This window comes from Lissotriton helveticus, chromosome 11 (assembly GCF_964261635.1).
Source record: "Lissotriton helveticus chromosome 11, aLisHel1.1, whole genome shotgun sequence".
Taxonomy (NCBI): domain Eukaryota; kingdom Metazoa; phylum Chordata; class Amphibia; order Caudata; family Salamandridae; genus Lissotriton; species Lissotriton helveticus.
Window position 1 is genome coordinate 122,593,376 of NC_136072.1, and position 20,111 is coordinate 122,613,486.

A 20,111-nucleotide genomic window follows, 5' to 3' on the forward strand; every position below is an offset into this window, starting at 1 on the left:
CCCCTGCCACCAGTGATGTGACGTGGCATCGCAATGTGAAGCAGGTAATCTCACCCCCACATCAGCCATGCGAAGCCTTGTGTGTCTACCCCCCTACGCAATATAATGCAAGGTAAGTGCACACGTGGACTAGTATTCACAAAGTACACTGTAAACGTCCTCCCATAGAGTTACCTCGCCTTTTGAACTAGTTAATGCTTCGTTTTCATTCTGGAAACATTTCCGGAGTACTCCTGAAAAGCTGCCGCAGCCCCCAGGAGCGCTCACAATCATAACCCTTTCGACGTGCACTAATGTACCTTGTAAATATGTATTGACACACGTGCACTCCGCTAAACTGCGTTTCTGCCCGCTAACCTATGTATGCGTTTGTCCACACCGCCACCAATCTCGGCTGTCTTACCTCCCCATTATCCCCCTGGGTCAGCATTTACTCCTGCCCTGTGCACCATTACATCTCTGCCGCGGCCAGGGTGGAAATGGGCTGGTGTAATGCTCGTGAACACTATATTCATGCACCAGCCTTCCATAGCATCTCTACCGAAGAAAGCATATTTACTACATATCATTACACATTACTGGTGGAATCGTGCATGTGTGTAAACCAATGCAGGAGTGGATTCATATTCGTGGATTCAAACCATGAATTTACTCTGTTCAGAAGTAGAACAAAGCCGCGCACCGGGTGGGTGGGTGGGTGGGTGTGTGTGTGTGTGTGTGTGTGTGTGTGTGTGTGTGTGTGTGTGTGTGTGTGTGTGTGGGTGTGTGGGTGTGTGGGTGTGTGGGTGTGTGGGTGTGTGGGTGTGTGGGTGGGTGTGGGTGTGTGGGTGTGTGGGTGGGTGTGGGTGTGTGGGTGGGTGTGTGGGTGTGTGGGTGTGTGGGTGGGTGGGTGTGTGTGTGTGTGTGTGTGTGTGTGTGTGTGTGTGTGTGGGTGTGTGTGTATATATATATATATATATATATATATATATATATATATATATATATATATACACACACCCACACACACACACACACACACACACACACACACACACACAGGCTCTCACCTCTCTGGCCTTCCACGCGAGGCTGAGGCTGCCACCCTCTGTCCAAGACACCCCCTTTAATTCCAAGAGCCCCCTGCCGTGGATAGAGGTACGTGTCCATTTCTTTCTCCAATTTTTGGGGGTCCTTCATGGAATGTTCTCTCTGCCAGGTTGGCACCTCCGCATACAGACCCCGCACCAGAGGCACTGCTAAACTAAAGGTCTCCATGGCCGTATTAGGAGTTAGGTCAATGCCACTGACAGCTCGGGGGCATTAATGCGGGTTAATAGTGCCCGAAACTTGTCTCTCACTTTCTAACCGCCCCCCCCGTATAACAGTCCTACTGCTGAAACATCCACGTTTCTTTTTCTGTAGACTTAATTCTGATTTACCTCATGCATGAATATCCTGAAATTCATGTTTTGCAACATTATTTATTTGAAGTACCTCTCTTCTGTATTGCATGAATTAAATATACATATTTTATCAATAGTTAAAACCAAGTCAATATATAAACAAGATTAAAATACGTATGTATATATAAAGGTTCACACTGTTAATCCATAACCAGTTTAATTGAATTGTACGTTTGAGTTAAAACCGGCCATGCGTTCTCTGAAAGGAGACATGTAGCCTTCCATTCTGAGATATTTATTTTAAAGTTTTTAGCCCTGGGCATGCATATGTTGTAGAGCAGTGGTGTAGCACTGGCCCCCGCAGCCCCCCGTACGGGGGGCAAGGAGGCGAGCTGCAGGGGGCTGTGTGTGTGTGTGGGGGGGCTCTGTGTGTGGGGGGGCTCTGTGTGTGGGGGGGCTCTGTGTGTGGGGGGGCTCTGTGTGTGGGGGGGCTCTGTGTGTGGGGGGGCTCTGTGTGTGGGGGGGCTCTGTGTGTGGGGGGGCTCTGTGTGTGGGGGGGGCTCTGTGTGTGGGGGCTCTGTGTGTGTGGGGGGGCTCTGTGTGTGGGGGGGCTCTGTGTGTGTGTGGGGGGGCTCTGTGTGTGTGGGGGGGCTCTGTGTGTGTGGGGGGGCTCTGTGTGTGTGGGGGGGCTCTGTGTGTGTGTAGGGGGGGCTCTGTGTGTGTGTAGGGGGGGCTCTGTGTGTGTGGGGGGGCTCTGTGTGGGTGGGGGGGCTCTGTGTGTGGGGGGGCTCTGTGTGTGGGGGGGCTCTGTGTGTGGGGGGCTCTGTTTATGTGTGAGGCTCTGTGTGTGTGTGTGAGGCTCTGTGTGTGTGTGTGAGGCTCTGTGTGTGTGTGTGAGGCTCTGTGTGTGTGTGAGGCTCTGTGTGTGTGTGAGGCTCTGTGTGTGTGTGAGGCTGTGTGTGTGGGGGGGGGCTCTGTGTGTGGGGGGGGCTCTGTGTGTGGGGGGGGCTCTGTGTGTGGGGGGGCTCTGTGTGTGGGGGGGCTCTGTGTGTGGGGGGGGCTCTGTGTGTGGGGGGGCTCTGTGTGTGGGGGGGCTGTGTGTGTGGGGGGGCTGTGTGTGTGGGGGGCTCTGTGTGTGGGGGGGCTTTGTGTGTGTGGGGGGGGCTTTGTGTGTGGGAGGGCTTTGTGTGGGTGGGCTTTGTGTGTGTGGGGGGGGCTCTGTGTGTGTGGGGGGGGCTCTGTGTGTGGGGGGGGCTCTGTGTGTGGGGGGGGCTCTGTGTGTATGGGGGGGGCTCTGTGTGGCTGTGTGTCTCTGTGGCTCTGTGTGTGTGGCTCTGTGTGGATAGCTTTTTTGTAGGTGGCTCTATGTGTGGGTGGCTCTGTCTGTGTGAGAGTGGCTCTGTGTAGGGGGCTCTATGTGAATGACTGTGTGGGTGGCTCTGTGTGGGTGGCTCTGTATGTGTGTGTGGGACGCTTTGTATGTGTGTGTGGGACGCTTTGTATGTGTGTGTGGGACGCTTTGTATGTGTGTGTGGGACGCTTTGTGTGTGTGGCTCTGTGTGGGTGTAAATGCAATAGGTCCAGCATTTGCGAGCGATTAAGCTATTGGCATTGTAAATGACAATGCCATTTATTTATGATTTAAAATTAAATAAGAATAATTCATGAGCAATGCCAATAGCTCTACCTTTAATAATGCCGAGACCATTGCATTGTAAATGCTTGTTTGAATTCCAACAGAGATGATGAGATCCGTAGGTGAAGTTGGAGGTTGTTCCAGGACTTCACAGCGAGGAAGAAGGAGCGTCGTCCACTTCGTCCACTGTTGCTGCAACGGATGTGGGGGGTGTGGGCAAAGCGGAGGGAGGCATAACGCAGGTGTTTTGGAGGGATGGTGGCAGTTCAGTCAGTGACTGATTTACACTGATCTTTGGTTGTGGAGAGCTTTGAAGGTGTGGATCAACATCTTGAACTGGCATCTCGTCTAAATGGGTAGCCACTGGAGCTTCTTGAGATGGTGGTCCATTTAAGGAGGGCTGGGATAAGTCTGGCTGCTGATTTCTATATAATTTATCGTGCCTTGAGGAATGCCTTTTGCTGTTCCTTTATCTGATCATTGTTTTGTGACCACAGTTTTGGTATCTAAGAATAGACATAGTTCATTACGGCTCTTAAAAAGGAAGGGGCCCTCTTTTCACGCCTCCACCTACTTGCGATTCCTAATGGGTTGAAAACCCCCTTCACCAGTCAGACTTTTCAAAAGGTGTGTTGTAACTAGTAAAAAGCCTTTTTTCACTTGTGAACCCTGTGATTTTGCAAATCGCTGGGTTTGATCATGCAAAACAGCCTTGTGGAAGTCTCGTCAGGCATGGGGCTTCAGCCATGTGCTGTTTCTGGGTTCATCTGAGTTTGCTGGCTATTTTCAAGAGTTACTGAAGGCTTTTAGTCACATCATGTATGTCACTCAATCAAGATCTGATGATATTCAACTCTTCACTCACAGTGTGGTTTTCTACATCCATGCTTAAGTTGCTACATCTTATTCTTGTGTTATAGTGGGTTCTCACTTCAAAACCAACTCTTTTATGATTCTGGAATAGTTTTAATTAGGCTTATAGCACTACCAGTTTCTCCAAAATGGAAAAGAAGCAGCTGACTGACCTGTGGCCTCTCACTTTCCCTCCTAATTAACTGCTTCTTAAAGACTTCTCAGACCATTTACCAAATTAGGTCACCGCCCTAGAACTGTTCCATCGTCCTATAACCTGTACCAAATAGTATGAGAAACTGTAATGATGCCTAGCTCTTCCTTATTCTATTTCCCTGACTGAATGCCTTCCTTTACCCTGCAAAGGGTTAGTTCACTCGCAATTTCACAAATTTGACTTATCGTTTTCCACTTTGATGCAGCAACAATTGGGCACTTTTATCATGCAGGCTAATCTCGGTAGATGTTTTTGCATGAGAGACCGAATGTAATGTGGAAATATTGGCAGCCCGTTTGTTTATTGCAGATAATGTACTAAGCTATCATTAAAGGGTGTGGTAATTTAAAGTAAGTAACTAACTGGTAGGAAATATTGGGATTCCTTGACTTGTTGAATTCATGAAACAATTACCGTGTTTTTAGTGTTACTGCTTTGGAAAATTAAATTTGATCATCCTATACCAATATTTCTGATTTAGACAAGGAGCACCTCCTGGTCAGGTGTGTCGTTTAGGTACCCACCTCTCCTCCACAGTTCTTTGCCACAGTCAACAGCTCTTATGATGTGCTTAAATCAGATGTTTGTCCAGTAAATAGCGAACTATTGGGTACTAAACACCTAATAAACTTCATAAAAGTTCACCCTGGATTTTGATGGCATCTCCTAAAATCTACGTACAGCTTTAAGAAATCTGAGGAAGGAAAGATAAATGCAAGGTGCTTATTCATTGGTTGCTCTTTGAACATGATACAACTTCTCTCTACGTACTCGGATCGGATTATTTTTTTAAAATTTTATTTTAAACCCTGCGTTTAGAAAATACGTAGAAAGCTATTGTGCAGATAACTTCACACGTAAATGGCTATCAAACTTGGCCTTTTTCCGTTTCTGATTTAACCTATTGTTCACTGTTTCCCACAGCTGCTTAGTATCTATGCTCCTCTGTCACTGCAAATGTCTGGTGCTGCTAAAGTCTCTATCTCAAAATGTAGTAGTAATTATTCATAGTTCAAGTCAAAGCAATACCTGTATTAAAAATGTTTTGTCTGTTTAGGGCTATGAAGACTGGTTACGACACAAAGCTGACAATGAAGTTAACGGAGCTCCAGTGTATGTTGTCCGAAGTGGTGGCCTTGTTAAAACCAGATCAAAGAACATTAGGGTGAGTGTCTGAGAAACAGCACTAACTTTGTTTGATCCAACAGAGGAATGCTTCTTTTAAGCTAGGTGATACTTCAAATGTTCACACACTGATTGACTTTTCAGTTTGTATCAAATTTTCTTTCATTTATATTTTTAGGTTGGTGATATAGTCAGAGTAGCCAAAGATGAGACCTTTCCTGCCGATTTGGTGCTGCTGTCCTCGGAGAGAGTTGACGGTTCATGTCATGTCACTACTGCTAGCTTGGATGGAGAAACTAACCTCAAGGTTGGTAATTGTTAGCATTCTGTTAAGCACTCACTTGCTTTACTTGAATAATAAAATTGCTTATTGTATTGTTTGGGATGCGTGTAGTGAACCTAGGGTGCTTAACTTTAATCTATTTTGTGTTTCCTTATTCTCTTTGGGTAGTGGCAAAATTGAACCTCAATGCTAATCAATAATCGGTAAGATTGAGGTGTTAGACATGATATGAGCCTACCCTATAGTTGGTCTCCTCCTTTAAAATCAAATTCTTTTCTTTTTAAAGATTTTATGAATGCTTTGGATCTGTTGCTTATCAAGATAAAGCTAAGACGTCTTTTTGAGTTTCTTCCCTCAGTTCTTGATTTTTCTATATGTGCTGAAGTAGCAGTTGCTGAGAAAGCACTTCTAGACAAAGAAGCTTCCCGTCTAATTGAATGGAATTCATACAATGTTTAATTAAGCTTAAAATAATCGTATTTCACTCACTTCTGCAAGGCCACCTCAATGTGATTATGATTCTAAAAATGTTGGTTGGTACCATGAAACATACAAAGCATCACACAAGGGCTGCAGTTATTTATGTTCAGACCTTACTTTAAAAAAAAAAAATTAAAGACATTGACAAGTCTTGACTATTCATCTTTTTTATGAACACACAGTCTAAATGTGAAGACATAGAAAGTCAGCCAGAAGTAAAAAAGTAGTAGTCCCACAATTTACTACTTTTGTGTCTACAAACACTTCTGATAGCTTATTCGGATGTTTGCGGGACTAAATGGGGTTTATTCTGCACTATGTTTATTCTGTCCATTGAGGGCATGGGAGATAAAAAAAACATTTTTAAACTCAAGGCTTGCTGCTTGGACTGAACTGCTATTGATAAGTGCCACATAATTAGTGAGAGGGTCTGAGACATCTACTTGTGACACCAGATCGGTCCACATAATGATTGCTGTCTGAAATAATAATGTGGGTTAACACACATAATGTATTCTTCTGCGATACCCTTCACCTTTGCAACAAATATAAGGTGACGGGAGGAATGTTTACAATTTGTCTACCACTGGCAATCGTTGGGATAGTGTCCTAACCCATCAATCTTTTGCTCACCATGCCATCTCAGTTTGGACCCAGCTATATGCAAATGAGATTTAATCCCACGTCTGGACATACCCATGCCACTTTTGTGTGTTTCATGTACTGCCTTAGTGGCATGGGTATACCCAGACATGGGTCCCATGCTCACAGTGTCACTGGAATCCAGCTGTTACCCGGCTGATGAGCCCACAACTAGAGTGCTACTGGTCCTGTGCTGCTTGTGTTCCAGTACAGGGAGGACATGTCCTGGCAGTTCGGACTGGACTGTTCCCATGAGGGGCAGGGTCAAGACTGATTTGCATATGGCTGGGACCAAAGTGAGGTGGCATGGTGAGCTGAAGAACGATGTTTTGGGATCCTCCAAGATTGATTGCCAGTGGTTAGACTTATTGCAAGAAGCCTCCCATCACATTGTGTGCGTTTCACACTCCACCCTTGCCCCTGAAAATGTAAATATTTCAACAAGAAAATGAAGTTGTATAAATTGGGTTTTAGATTATTTAGTTTAGAAAGGCAACTTGTTTGCCATTTAGATGTAGTTTTTCTTTAGCTAGATTCTTAATCGGATGGAGTTTTTATCAAGTAACATTTCAGACTGTGATTAAACTCTTGGTATTGATTTAGAAATATCTAAATCAATGGCGTAGACTCCTGTCATTTTACAAGTACTTAAGTTCCCAAAAGCACGTTGAAAATGTATATAGAATATTTTATGTTTATTTTATTACTTATCTTGGCTTTCAGTCTACTACAGAATGGGGCAATGGATCAACCTATTTTAGTCATTATTTGAATGACGACATTCAGTTCATTCACAAGGAGCACATCCAGCTTCAAGTAGCTTCAGTAAAGCCAAGGACAACCATGACAATATGTGATTTTAGACTCTAGAGATGAGAAACATTTCTTTTAGGTTTTTTACTTACGTAAAATATTCCATATAATCTATACATGCCAGTCATTAAATCGATACATGAGCTCACAGCATTCAAATGAATAAGTAACAAACACGCAAGTTATATAGTTGAAACTGGTTTTCCTATGCTCCTGTGCTTTTAAAAACAATTTGATATTAATTATAGTGTGGCATTCTGTACTATCCTGTATATGTAATTATCCTGTTACCTTTTCCCGAGCTACTCGGCCAGTGCGAATGGCCTGCGTGGAATGTTGGTGTGGTGATGCTGAATGGAATGTTTGGGTGCCTGTGAGGTGAGGTGTGACAGTTGGAGTATGGGCTGAGCAGCAGGCAGGCTGCTCCTCGTGATGCTGCTCTACATTAACTTAACAACCTGCAACTAAGACTAAATAAAGCTACTAAAATACGTCTCGCCTACTGGCTTACTACACATTTTTGGTGACGATTCAAGTAAAAAAAACTCTGGGTACTACAAAGGAAGTTACAGAAAGAAGAACTTTTATAGAAAATTAAGGTAACCAAGAACTGGAGAGACACAATGCTCTAAAGCCTGCCAGCTGAAGTGACCTCCACATCATTCAGGCCACCCAGCCAGGGCATGTGTCTTCTTACATCGTGTGGATTCTCTTGTGCCCAGGAACAAGTTTCAATGCTTTGTCTGAGACAAGCCACGTTGCGTCTTATGTATAGAGCCTGCAAGTGCTGTCAAGGAAACTCTTCCAGCCACATCGTATAACACTCCGACTCATGAACAAGCAGCCCGAATGAGTCCTTCTCATGGGATGGTCCCATCCAAGATGTGTTTGGGTAGGTACATGTTTGGGATTTCAAGCTTTTATACAACCTGCAGCAGGCTGATGAATGTGTCAAACTATGCCTTAAATCACCTGCCAGTCGAACAGGCAAACTATTCGGTGGCAAGATTACCTTCACCTGTATTTATAGTGTGAACATGTCCCGGATGAGCAGGTAACAAGTTTGACAAACCTACTGCCAAACCGCTTTGTAGTGTGTGGGGCATCGATATATTTCTTGAGGTTGGAGAACTGTGAGTACTTTATCGTAGTTACGTTTCTGTTGCATGGTTATATAAATTTGAAAGAAATCGATTCTGCACAAGGCTTACCTGATGCAGAAATGCCTGCATGGATGCCTCCGGGCATAGTAGAGTCTACGCTTCTGTCTATGGCGTGAGGAGGTCCAGACGAGCATACAGTGCTCAGTCTGAGTCTCTGTTCGGGGTGTCACGTCTCCAGTAGTCTGCTTGGAACCCGTGCTGTGCATTTACGGTTAGTGCACAAGCGCGCCTCGAGCTAACCCGCACTCTTCAGCTGTGAGTGCCGCTATCTTTGTTGAAGCCCGCAAGTCTGTTCTACCCAGTTAGGTCTGCCAGCAGCTTTTTCGGACATAGCCAGGATGCTACGGCTGACGTTGTTGCGATTATGCTGCCAACTGGTGTTCTTGGAAGCATTTCTAAAACAAGACCTATTGTACCAGCCGGTAAACCACAGAGTAACCTCTGGTTAACGTTTTTAAAAGAGTACTGAAAGGCTTTGCTGAAGTAACTGCCAAGCCCTCATTCCAATTAAGTGTCAGGAGTCTTTTGGTGCACTATGTGACCTGCGTCTGTTTCAAACAATTGTGTGTGTTCATCCTTCAAGAGTTTGTTGAGTGGCAGGACACTCTACGCCATAAACTTTCAGATGCTGTTAATAGCCAACTCATTTTCTTGTCACTCTTTGTTTTTTATTTTCCTCGCACAGAACAACCAGAAGCTTCATTTTAATATTGTACTACTTCTATATCTTCGCTCTGATTAGTTTAATTTATAATGCCCATACTACAGAGTTGTTTATTGTGGTTACATACAGTGTGGATGAGATATCCCTTGTGACGTGAGTGGGCTGGTTTGTTTCCAGACTTGTGTTATAGGTAGGTGGTGCCCATTTTCAAAATCTATTTGTTTACCCTTACATGAGGGATCACTAGGTGGATGGCTTTCACCTATTTCTATATGTCTTACACACCCTTACATGAGGGATGGAAATGGGTGTAAGTCCTATTTCTACAATTTACACCCTTACACTGTGGGTGTCCAATGGGTTCTAGTCCCATTTATGCAGATCAGGTGTCATACCCATACATGAGGAATAATTAAACGGGGCACAAGTTACCCTATGCTAAACGTTTTTTAAGGTGTGTAAGTCACCCTGTGCTACACTTTGTTTTTGACGGTGTGTAAGTCACCTTGTGCCACACGTTTTGTTTGAAGGTGTGTAAGTCACCCTGTGTTACACATCTTGTTTGACGGTGAGTAAGTCACCTTGTGCTACACGTTCTGTTTAGCTGCCGTTTAGTGAGGAGCAGCTGTATGGGTTTTATTCACCCATTACTTTTATGCAATTTCTTAACTAAGCGTTTCTTATTGCTAGTTCATGCGTTATATGTTGTGCCTCCTCTCATGCCTGTCTGGCCATTGGGTGTGGTTGGTGCTAGTCATAGGTTCGATTGTGTAGTTCTTCTGCCATATTTGTATGCCATATTTTATTAAATTTATAGAGGGGGGATGTGTGATACATTATCTTGTATATTTATCTACGCATCTTCTCAGTGCTTCTCAATTTTTTCTTAATTTGTTTCCTGTGTATTTTTCCATACATCATCTTCATCTTATCTTGTACTTTTATCTATTGCATCTTCCTCATTTTCTCTTGTATATTTTTCTGTGCATCTTTTTTATATTGTTCTTTGATGCTTACTGTGCTTTTTCTTTGTATATGTATTATGGCTCTTTCAGGTTTATGCTTTATTCCTGCTTGCATTTGTGTACTTTAGTATAATTTTTCTTGTTATGGTTCTTGGTGTTAAAACCTTATTCAGGTTTGCAGTTTCTTTTTTGTGTTAAATAAGAGGGAAGGATATGTAGTATCCTGTATATGTAAATATCCTGTTCTTTTCTCACTAGCTGCTCAGCCAGTGTGAAAGTTCTGCGTGGAATGTTGTCGTGGTAATGCTGAATGGAATGTTTGGGTGCCTGTGAGGTGAAGTGTGACAGTTGGAGTATGGGCTGAGCAGCAGGCAGGCTACTCCTGGTGCGGCTGCTCTAGAATTACTTAACCTGCAATTAAGGCTTAATAAACCTGCTAAAATACATCTCTGCAACTGGACTTACTACACATTCTTCCTGAGTACACTTTAATTTATTAATTTTCTATAATTTTACTATAACTGTGTGCCGTCATTTTGAGTAATTTGTTTACAACCTCTGTTTCAGTAACCTATTCTATGTAGTATTTTGCTTTTACACTCTCTAATCTCTGCTGGTGGAAGCAAACATGGCCTCTTCTCATGGTATCTTGCAATATATACAATTAGTGTCTGCTCATTGTGCCGTATGGGCGCGGTCACAGATTCTGGAAATGTGGTAACATCTGACAGAACCTCATAGATCTGCTGACATGCGTGGCCGCTGTTCCTCCTAGCTCTTGTGCTGTTGGAAAGCCTCAGTAGCCCAATGGAGAAGTTAGTCGAAAAAGGAAGAAATTGATTGTGCCTGAAACGAAACGTCTGCCCCTTGTAAATGGCTCTTGGAGTCTCTTTTTTCAGTAAGGACATGTTATGGCACTCTTTCACTTGTCATTGAATGTAGAATGCATCTACTGTTCGAATGGACTGCTTAGTACTGTATGAACACCTTCTTGAGTTCTTACTACTTAGAACAACTTCTGTTTTTGTTTTCAGACACATTTTGCAGTTCCTGAAACCGCGGTATTACAGTCTGTTTCCAACCTGGATACACTTTCAGCAATTGTGGAGTGTCAGCAGCCAGAAGCAGACCTTTACAGGTACCCAATCCAGGCAAACAACGTATATGTAAAAAGCTTATAAAAGTGTTCTGTTAATGATGAAAGGATGTTGTTTTTATGTAACTGGGTGTTTTAAGTGTATTTTAAATTTGATTAAATAGTTGACTGAATTTGTTGCTGAGAAATGTTGAGAAATTGTGACTCAATCAGTAGGGTTATATGCAGAAACATTTCTCTGGGGGTTGTGCATAATTGAATGGGTGTGAAGCTGAAAAAGTTCTTCTCTGCAGGCTTGGTGTAAAGAAGGAATCATTTCTGAGCCACTGTCCAAGTAGGGTCCCTTGCTTGATCGGCATTGCAATAAAGTCTTTGAAGGTGGGTTACTTTAATGTGACTGAACATCATTAAATATAGTATGTTGTAATTGGCATCTCACCTATTTCAAGCTAATTCTGTCCTTTCTGCATTTGGAAGAGTGATATGGTTTGTAGATTTGGCCCACTTCGTGTTGATTCAATAGCCCAGAGGTGTTAACAGTGGTTCGGAAGAATTAAAACATTTCCATCCAATTGTAAAAGTTCATTGAATAGCAAGGGGTATGGGGGGATGTATTTTGTGTTCTGGGTTGAATCAGAAGAAGCACCTGAGCACCCAACTGAGTTTTACCATAGCAGTTGTATACATTGCATTTGCATAAATATTTGAACACGGTGAGTAATATAACAGTAAGATAAACAGGAGATTTGCGCTCATATTATATCACTAACCTTTTATGCTCCTAATTTAGGTAAAATCTTATAAAGGAATACCATAAGCACATTTTCTGGACTGCAGGAGTTCACAGACTGGTCAGCAGGGCTAAACTCGGTTAAAAACAAAAACTAGCTTCCTTGTGCTTTCTGCAATCTTCAACAAAAGGAGAGCACTTCGAGTGCAATAGTTAAGATAAGTTTCTTGTGCACAGAGCAAATGTTTATGCCTCAGTTAGCTGTAAGGCCAAATAATTAAGCTGCCTAGTGCCAAGTGAATTCAGTACTTGTTTGTATGAGAATATCCTATGGGCTTATAAGTGATATAGCTCAGTCAGAGACCATGGGGACGCACGCTCATGTAGGGAAAGGAAAGCCATTGGTCTTTGTTATATAGCTACAGTAGAAACATCCTTGCACTGGGACTTTAACTGCCATGAATTGATGTAGCAGGAGCAGGAGGAACATGCAAGCCATTTGATATTTGATATTTATTAGCTTATAAAGCGCCTGAATAACCCCAGCAGGGGTATCTCCGTTCTGTGACTGCTACCATCAACCAAGAAGACTTGCATCAGAACCGAGAGGTTTTTAGCAGTTGTCTAAATTTCAGGTAGTCTGGGCATTGTTGTAAATGAATGGGGAGTTAGTTCAAATATAGGGGGGCAAGGTGGAAAAAGGCTTTACCACCCAAGCAAGCTTTTTTAAATTGTGGAATGCAAAGTGGTGATTTTGATCCAGACCGAAGGGACCTGGAAGGCAGGTACCTTACAAATTTATCTGAAAGGTAACTGGGATCCATGTCATGCAGAGATGTATAAACCGTACAGCAGATCTTGAATGTAATCCACTTCCGCATTGGGAGCCAATGCAGTTGTTGTAAAAGTGGTATGGGAGGAGCGTTGGCAACTAGGCGGGCCACAGTGTTCTGGACTAACTGCAGTTTATTTAAGGAAACTTTGTTGGCTGAGATCAGCCGGGCATTGCGGTAGTCCAGGCGGCTTCGCACTAATGCCTGAATCAAAACTTTCCGTGTAGAAGAGGGTAAAAAGGGGAAGACTCTTCGAAGTAGACTTGAGTGTGAAAGGATGCCCCCGCAGTGGGGGTGACATGCTCTTCTAGTGTTAGTTTTGATCTATACGGACGCCCATGTTTTTGACCACCTTTTTGGAGTCGGGCGGGCCCAATTCCTCTGGCCACCAGCTTAGGGTCCAACTCAATGTCGCTTCCCCAAACAGTATAATCTCCAATTTTCCTGCGTTAGGCTGGAGAAAGTTGTCACTCATCCAATCCGCAATTACCTCAATGCCTTCCAAGAAGGCGTCCTGAGTATTGGGATTAGTTTTGTCAAAGGGGAGTAGGAGCTGACTATCCTCGATATAGGAAATTGGAAGGAATCCTAGATTCCTTAGTAATCCCACCAAGGGAGTAAAATAGATGTTGAATAAAGTAGGGCTCAAACAGGACCCCTGAGGTACTCCCTTGGTCACTCCTGTGGTCTCAGAACGAAAAGGGCCCAGATTAATCATCTGGGTTCTATCAGACAGAAAGTTAGACAACCATTTCGGCGCATTCCCTTGGAGGCCGATGTCCCGGAGTCTCCTAAGAAGGGCCTAGTGGGAAATGGTGTTGAATGCCGCAGATAGGTCAAGCAGCACCAGAAGTACTGCTTGTCCATTGTCTAAAGACATTCTGATGTTATCAGTTACTGCTACCAAGGCAGACTCTGTACTGTGTCTGGCCCGAAAGCCCGATTGAGAGACTTCTGGACAGTTCGAGGCTTCAACAAATTTGGAGAGGTATTTGCTAATGTGCTTTTCCAAAAGCTTGCTCTGGTGGAGGAGCATAGCAATGGGGCAATAGCTGGAAACATTGTCCATGGGAGCTTTAAGATTTTTGCGGATGTGAATGATTTGCACGGCTTTCCATTCAAGAGAGAGCTTTCCTTCATAGAGCTGTTGAGAATGTAGCAATTAGGGGCAGCGAGTTGCTTGGAGAGCACGGAGTTGGTCCTGGCGGGGATAACATCTGATGGGGACCCAGATTTAATTTTCTTTAGTAGTGATTCTACTTCTTCAGGCGTAAGTAATGGGAAGTTCTCCAATATCGAGGTGTTTGATATGGTCGATGGGTAGTCTCTCAGCACCTTTCTGTGAGCCGCTGGCCGCAGTGATTTTATTATAAAATCGTGTCCATTTTCTGGGTAAAGTGATTTCCTATATTATCACATACGATTTGGGATGGGGCCTCTTCATTGTCACATGCCTTAGGGTTTGTGAAAGATTTTAGGATCTGGTACAGGGTTCTGGGGGAATTTCCTGCTTGTTTGAGTTTCTGCACAATGTGAGTTTTGCAAGCATTTTTAGGTTTTTATGGTATTGTGTCAGCGCTTCTTTGTCCTGCAGGTCATGTGAGAGGCGCCATTGCCGTTTAAGTCTTACAATGACTTTTTCTGTCCGGAGGTGGGGAGAGTACCAAATAGTCTGGGGGCGTCTGGTAGAGTGTGAACACTGCTTCAAGGGGGCAAGTTGATCCACTGTGGTTTTTATGATAGTATTGATGCGGGCCAGGCGATCCTCCACACTAGCAGAGTCAGGATTCCAGGATACTGGGATTAAGTCCTGCAACTGGTCAGTTGTAAGTTTGTGCCATTGTCTATACCACCTCGAGGGGTGATAATTAGGGGTATTGCGATTCTTAGGGCTACAAATTTGGAAATCAAATCAATGAGTGGTCTGATCATGTCAGAGGGCAAGTTGCTCCACAAAGGATGTTCGGGAGTTAGTTAGAATGAAATCAAATGTGTGCCCTGCAGAGTGAGTAGGGCCATCATTGGTCTTTTTAAGGTCCAGTGTGGCCAGGTCTGCCAGACATGCAGAGGCGTCCGGATTAGCAGTATTTTCACTGTGGATATTAAAGTCTCCTACAAGCAAGAAATTTCTAGTCGAGATGACATGCGGGGAGATAAGTTCCTCCAGTTGGGAGGAGAAATCTGGGGGTCGATATACAAGAGCTCCTTTCCTGCTGTGTTGCAGATGTAAATCTATTCTAAAGACTAGGCTTTCCGTATATCATTACACAATTGTTCCAAGATGGAGATTTTAATGTAATCTTTGTAGATGATTGCTATATACTTTCACCCACCCTGCGCGGTCTGTCGAGTTTTTGAATGCGATATCCTTCTGGGAGTGCCACCTCAATTGCAGGGTTTGAACTGGGTTTAATCCAGGTTTCAGTTAGAAACCCAATATTGGGATGTTTGGAGGAAAGCAGATTCCAAATGTTGACTGCATGTTTGGGCAAGGATCTAACATTGACCGAGAAACAATTCCAGCCTTCGTTGTCATGAAGGGTCTGGGAGGGGCCATTCATTTCGACAGTGCAGAAAGTTTGGCTATTTCTCTGGCCGAGTATTATACTCTTGGTCGGGGCTGGTCTAGTTCCATTCTCTGGAATCTGCAGAGTCTACATGGAAAAAGGGCCTTCCAAAACTGTGGCCATAGTAAGTGCAGAATAGGCTGAATGTCTACAGGCGTTAGAAAGGCTGTGTCTAATCTTTAGAAGTTCATGGCGTGTGTAAGAGCATTAATCACCAGGTATGTTATAAGGATATGAGGCAAAACCGGCAGGGGTTCTGGCTCCTGGCGACATCCAGGAGCAGACGGGCTTGCCATAGGCACGCCAGCGGCACACGTCCGCTGCGCGTCGAGCCAGGCATCACTTTTATGTAGAGAGGTGGGCAGCTAGACTGCTAACCTCCATTGCAGTTTCTATCGAAGTGCCCCTAGGCCACTTCCGCAAGCGCAGATTCCCTCCACTAAAACAGTTAGAACCCGTGGTGGACCGGGGAGGAGCGCTGTCAGTGCACAAAACATCAAATGACTTTTAAAATTGATTAATTGCAGTAATGTAAAATATTTGCAGTTAAGCATGGAGTTACAAACTAAGTGGTTGGGCCCTTAGCAAGAGCACTTCACAAGCTGCAGTGCCGAGTGTTCTGATCTTAGAATGCTTGGATGTCTCTGGCTTTAAAGCAAGGATAATTATAATGTATACGAGTAACTAGAAGTCACTTTAGGTCACCTCTTTAAAAAGCCAGTATTTGAATTAACATTTACATATTGGCCTAATTTTGTGACCTCTACCAGCACCAGGAGTCTTAGACTCTGCACCAGTTTGATACTTTAACATACCTTGCAAATATTGACGAAGGGTAGGACTTACTAGCCGTACAAACTGTAGCAGAAGAATATATAGCCACGGTCCTACAAATGGGGTTTCAGTTGAATGATTCCTCACCTGTGGCTAAAAAAAATAAGTAATATATTGTTATAGATTTAAATTGGCAACTGTAATAATTATGTAACTTTACTTAGCTTTAGTTATATACAGTGCCTGAGGTGATTTAAACGAGGGACAACAATTGGGAGAAGCGAGAAGGATGTGTTAAGTTTTACCCTCAGCTTCCCTTTTCATATACAACAATACTTGAGGAGGGTTACCTTATTTTGTTGGATCCTATTACTATCGACAAGAGAGAATGTTGTGTTGCCACTGTCTCACTCCCGTGTAAGATTGTTCACGCAATCTGGAAACTCACTGCGACCTTGTGGGATCTATTTTAGGGTCCTCACCCACAGTTACCACCTATGGCTTGCTTCATCAGACCCACGTCCTGCTCAACCTAGTGTGTCGGGTTGGGCTCAACAAATTTGTATGTGGAGTTCTTTGGCTATGTGGTTTTAGGGATTGTGAGAATTTTTAATTGCCTGCCGGATCCCACTCCTTTTTTAATGGTTGTTCCATTGGCAAGGTTAAAAACACTGCGATGTCATAGGGGAGTAGTGATCTCAGATGTATAAGGGAACCCTCCTCAAGTATTATTGTGATTTAAAATAAACCTGACTGACTTCTTGTGCGTCACTGTTTGAGGTTTGGTATTCCTACTTTTAAAATTCATGAATTGAAAGCACAAAACTAAAATGTAAAGTGAGAGTACATGCTAAACCAGTGCTTCAGCTCTGTCCACATGTTGTAGGCAGTGTAAGTTTCCAACAGTAGTGGCAGGTGAGTTAATTAACTAATTGCTGTAATTCTCAAAGTGGTTTGCAAAACAAATATGAGAAGGGGCATTAACAGACTGAATGGTGTTATTTAACTCCAGTTGGAAGACAAAAATGAAGAAAGAGGTCTATTATTGTATGTTTTCTGTTATAGTTTGGGCAGGATATTGATATACACCGCTGTCCTGCCTTATGTTAATGTGTTGCTTTTACAATCTGATAGACATTTAGCTGCAGATTCATTATCTCTGAATTTCCTTGGTGTCAGATTGGATCCAGAAGATTTTTCTTTGAGCAATAACCCTGTGCACCGGTAGGTGGCTCTGGTAGCCTCCGCATAACGTCGTCCGCAGCGGAAGTTACGTCCGCGTCCCTGTCTGTGGCTGAAGTAACGTCCGTGTCATCTATATAGGTGCCAATTCGGTGCGGGGACTTCATCTCTTTTTTTCCGTGCTATTCAAGGGCTAGTCCGTGAAGAGAGCTACTTTTTGTTTTACTTTTGTCAAACCTTTTGAGGTGTAGTTTTTTTTCCCCCTCATGTTTAAGAAGACTTCTAGGTTCCGACTGTGAACACGCCATGTCAGTGATGGACTCTCACCTGGTTTGCCTGGAGTGCCTGGTGCGCAACGATGACATGAAGTCGTGCTCCGACTGCCGGGTTATGACTCCGAAGGCTTTAAGGCAGTGAACCCTAAAGCTACTTGCAGCCCGGCAGTGACATTGAGTCACGCGACTCGTAGGAGATCTCATTCACGGTCCCAGTCAGGAGGAAGGTCCGGGCGCCTCTCCAGGAGTCCCCAGTCCTCTTTGTCCAAATCATCCGGACACTCTGGTAAGAGGCATCAAAAAGCATAGGCAGTCGGAGCGTTCTTTGACTTTTCCTCAGTTGATGCGACAGAGGACCCTCTGCGTTCTTGGCCTCTTTCTTCTGAACCTGCGCTGGGGTCCGCTCCCTGCCTCCCTGACTTTGCGGGAGCCGGAGTGACCACTACCCAACTTTGAGAATTTTATGAGGCCAAGCACCTCAATTTTGGGCGGCGTGACCCTACCGGCTCGCCTGCAGGCCCCATGGGGTCAGAGGGGGGTGCTCAATCTGGCCTGGACCGGCGACTCTGGTGCTCTGTCACCCTATAGATCCGGGCCGTCGCCGGTTGTACCCTTACGATCTTCCCTGATACTAATGTTCCCAAAACCCTGGTACCCATTGGTGGCATAATATCCATTCTGATCCCAGACTACACGGAGCTGGTACTGCGTCAACCGACGCAGACAAACTCCAAGTCCTAGGAAATTTCCTGAGGTCTATTCTGAGGGGCTATTATAGGGGGGAAGATTGGGTGGGGTCACTTGACCAGAAGACCAGCCTTATCAGGAAATGTACTGGTATGAGGAATTGGGTGTGGCCAGTGGACTGGACAAAATTACCAATGTTCCCCCCATGGTCAGTACATAATTCTTTTTCTGGCTTAGCTCTCAACATGTATCCATTGACATTTACATTTAGTACAGGAACAACAACATTTTGTTTTTCGTTTAAATATCTTTTATTTCTTTTTTATATAAATGTGAATTTTATCAAAATTATTTAAAACAATTTTTTTCTCATTTTGAATCTTTTTTCATACTGATCCTCAGTTCATTGACATTTATATTAATTCAAATCATTCTAGAAAGTGCATAAGTGAATATCATAATTTGTATAATCCAAAGTATGCTATTTATTCTACAAAATAGGTGAGCAAAGAAACAATAACCCTGTTACACACACTGACTAACATACATATCATTCATACCATTACACACTCATGCATATCCAAAAAACAATTTCTAAGTTTGGGATAACACAGATCTTAAAGGTTTTCTAACGCCAGGTCTACGCGCGTTTCGGTGGGTTGCGACCACCTTCCTCAGGACCAGCTTAGAAATGGCTTTCTCCTTTCATCCTCATGTGAGTGCAGGGTATCTTTTACAATGTTACTGAGAATCAGTTTTGTCCTTTCCCAACATAATTTCCAAAGACACACTGTGTTGAAGGTCCAGTTATTCAAACACTAGTCTGACGACAATGGCCTTGTGTGGAACTACTTGTTCTTCCCTTGTTTTAGTTGCGCTTAAATCTTGTAGATTTTCATATTCGTTTAACCTTTCGCGGTATTGTGGAGCCTATTCTTTTCTTTGTCCTTGCCAGCACAACGCAGGTTTCCAATGTCTCTATCGTTGTCACTCGTTTCTTATTTACCCTGGGGAGATCTTGTAATAAGGCCAACTATAAGTTTTCTTTGTTTTTTGTCTGTCAGACGGTCACCTTAGCTTATGTGCCCATGGAGCATTCCCTTCCTCTCCTCCGAACAGGGAATCCAAGAGTTTGGCTGGTTGGGGTAGGAAAATGTTTTCTTGGAACAGCCTTGCATTGCTGTCGGTAAACACCGCATGCTTATTGGCCCGTTATTCCCACTCCTTGTTGTGCAAGTGCTGCCACAGATCCCGGAGGAGGCCCAGGCCGTCCTCTCTCAAGCAGTGTCAAATGGGAGAGCTGCAGCTAAGTTGACCATCCGTTGTAGTCTTGACGCAACGACTGGCTGGGCAGAGCGATTTAATCGGTGGTGGGTGTTGAACGCCACACCTGGTTGAGAATTTATGGCTTTTCGATATTTGTCCATACCTCTTTAATGGACATGTCTTTTGATGGCACCGGTCTCTTCTGAGACGAGGCAGACATGGTGCTTGTACACTTTAAGGACACGTGCTACAGCCAAGTCCTTGGACCTCTCTGTGCTCTCACATCCCCAGTCTGCCTTTTGTGGCTACGGAAGGGGCTTTCAGCCATGCCACCCATACCACAGTTCAGCGCAAGTTCCACAACCTCCTCACTGCCGAGGACGTGGCTAATTCCGACCAATGGTTCGGGTGGCCAGAGGTCTGGTCAGTCCACCCCCGCCTCGGCCTCTAAACCCTCCTAATAATGCCGTACATAG

The 20,111-nt window shown here is 44.0% G+C and overlaps 1 protein-coding gene across 1 annotated transcript in view; it reads left to right on the forward strand.

Annotated features, from left to right (window-relative positions):
- The window catches only part of ATP11B (ATPase phospholipid transporting 11B (putative)), a 602,728-nt gene that overhangs the window by 173,379 nt on the left and 409,238 nt on the right, over nucleotides 1–20,111 (forward strand). Inside the window, exons 5-7 of the mRNA XM_078665453.1 lie at nucleotides 5,148–5,255; nucleotides 5,394–5,522; nucleotides 11,260–11,363. Coding sequence (XP_078521579.1) covers nucleotides 5,148–5,255; nucleotides 5,394–5,522; nucleotides 11,260–11,363 — 341 coding nt within the window. The remainder of the gene's footprint in view (nucleotides 1–5,147; nucleotides 5,256–5,393; nucleotides 5,523–11,259; nucleotides 11,364–20,111) is intronic.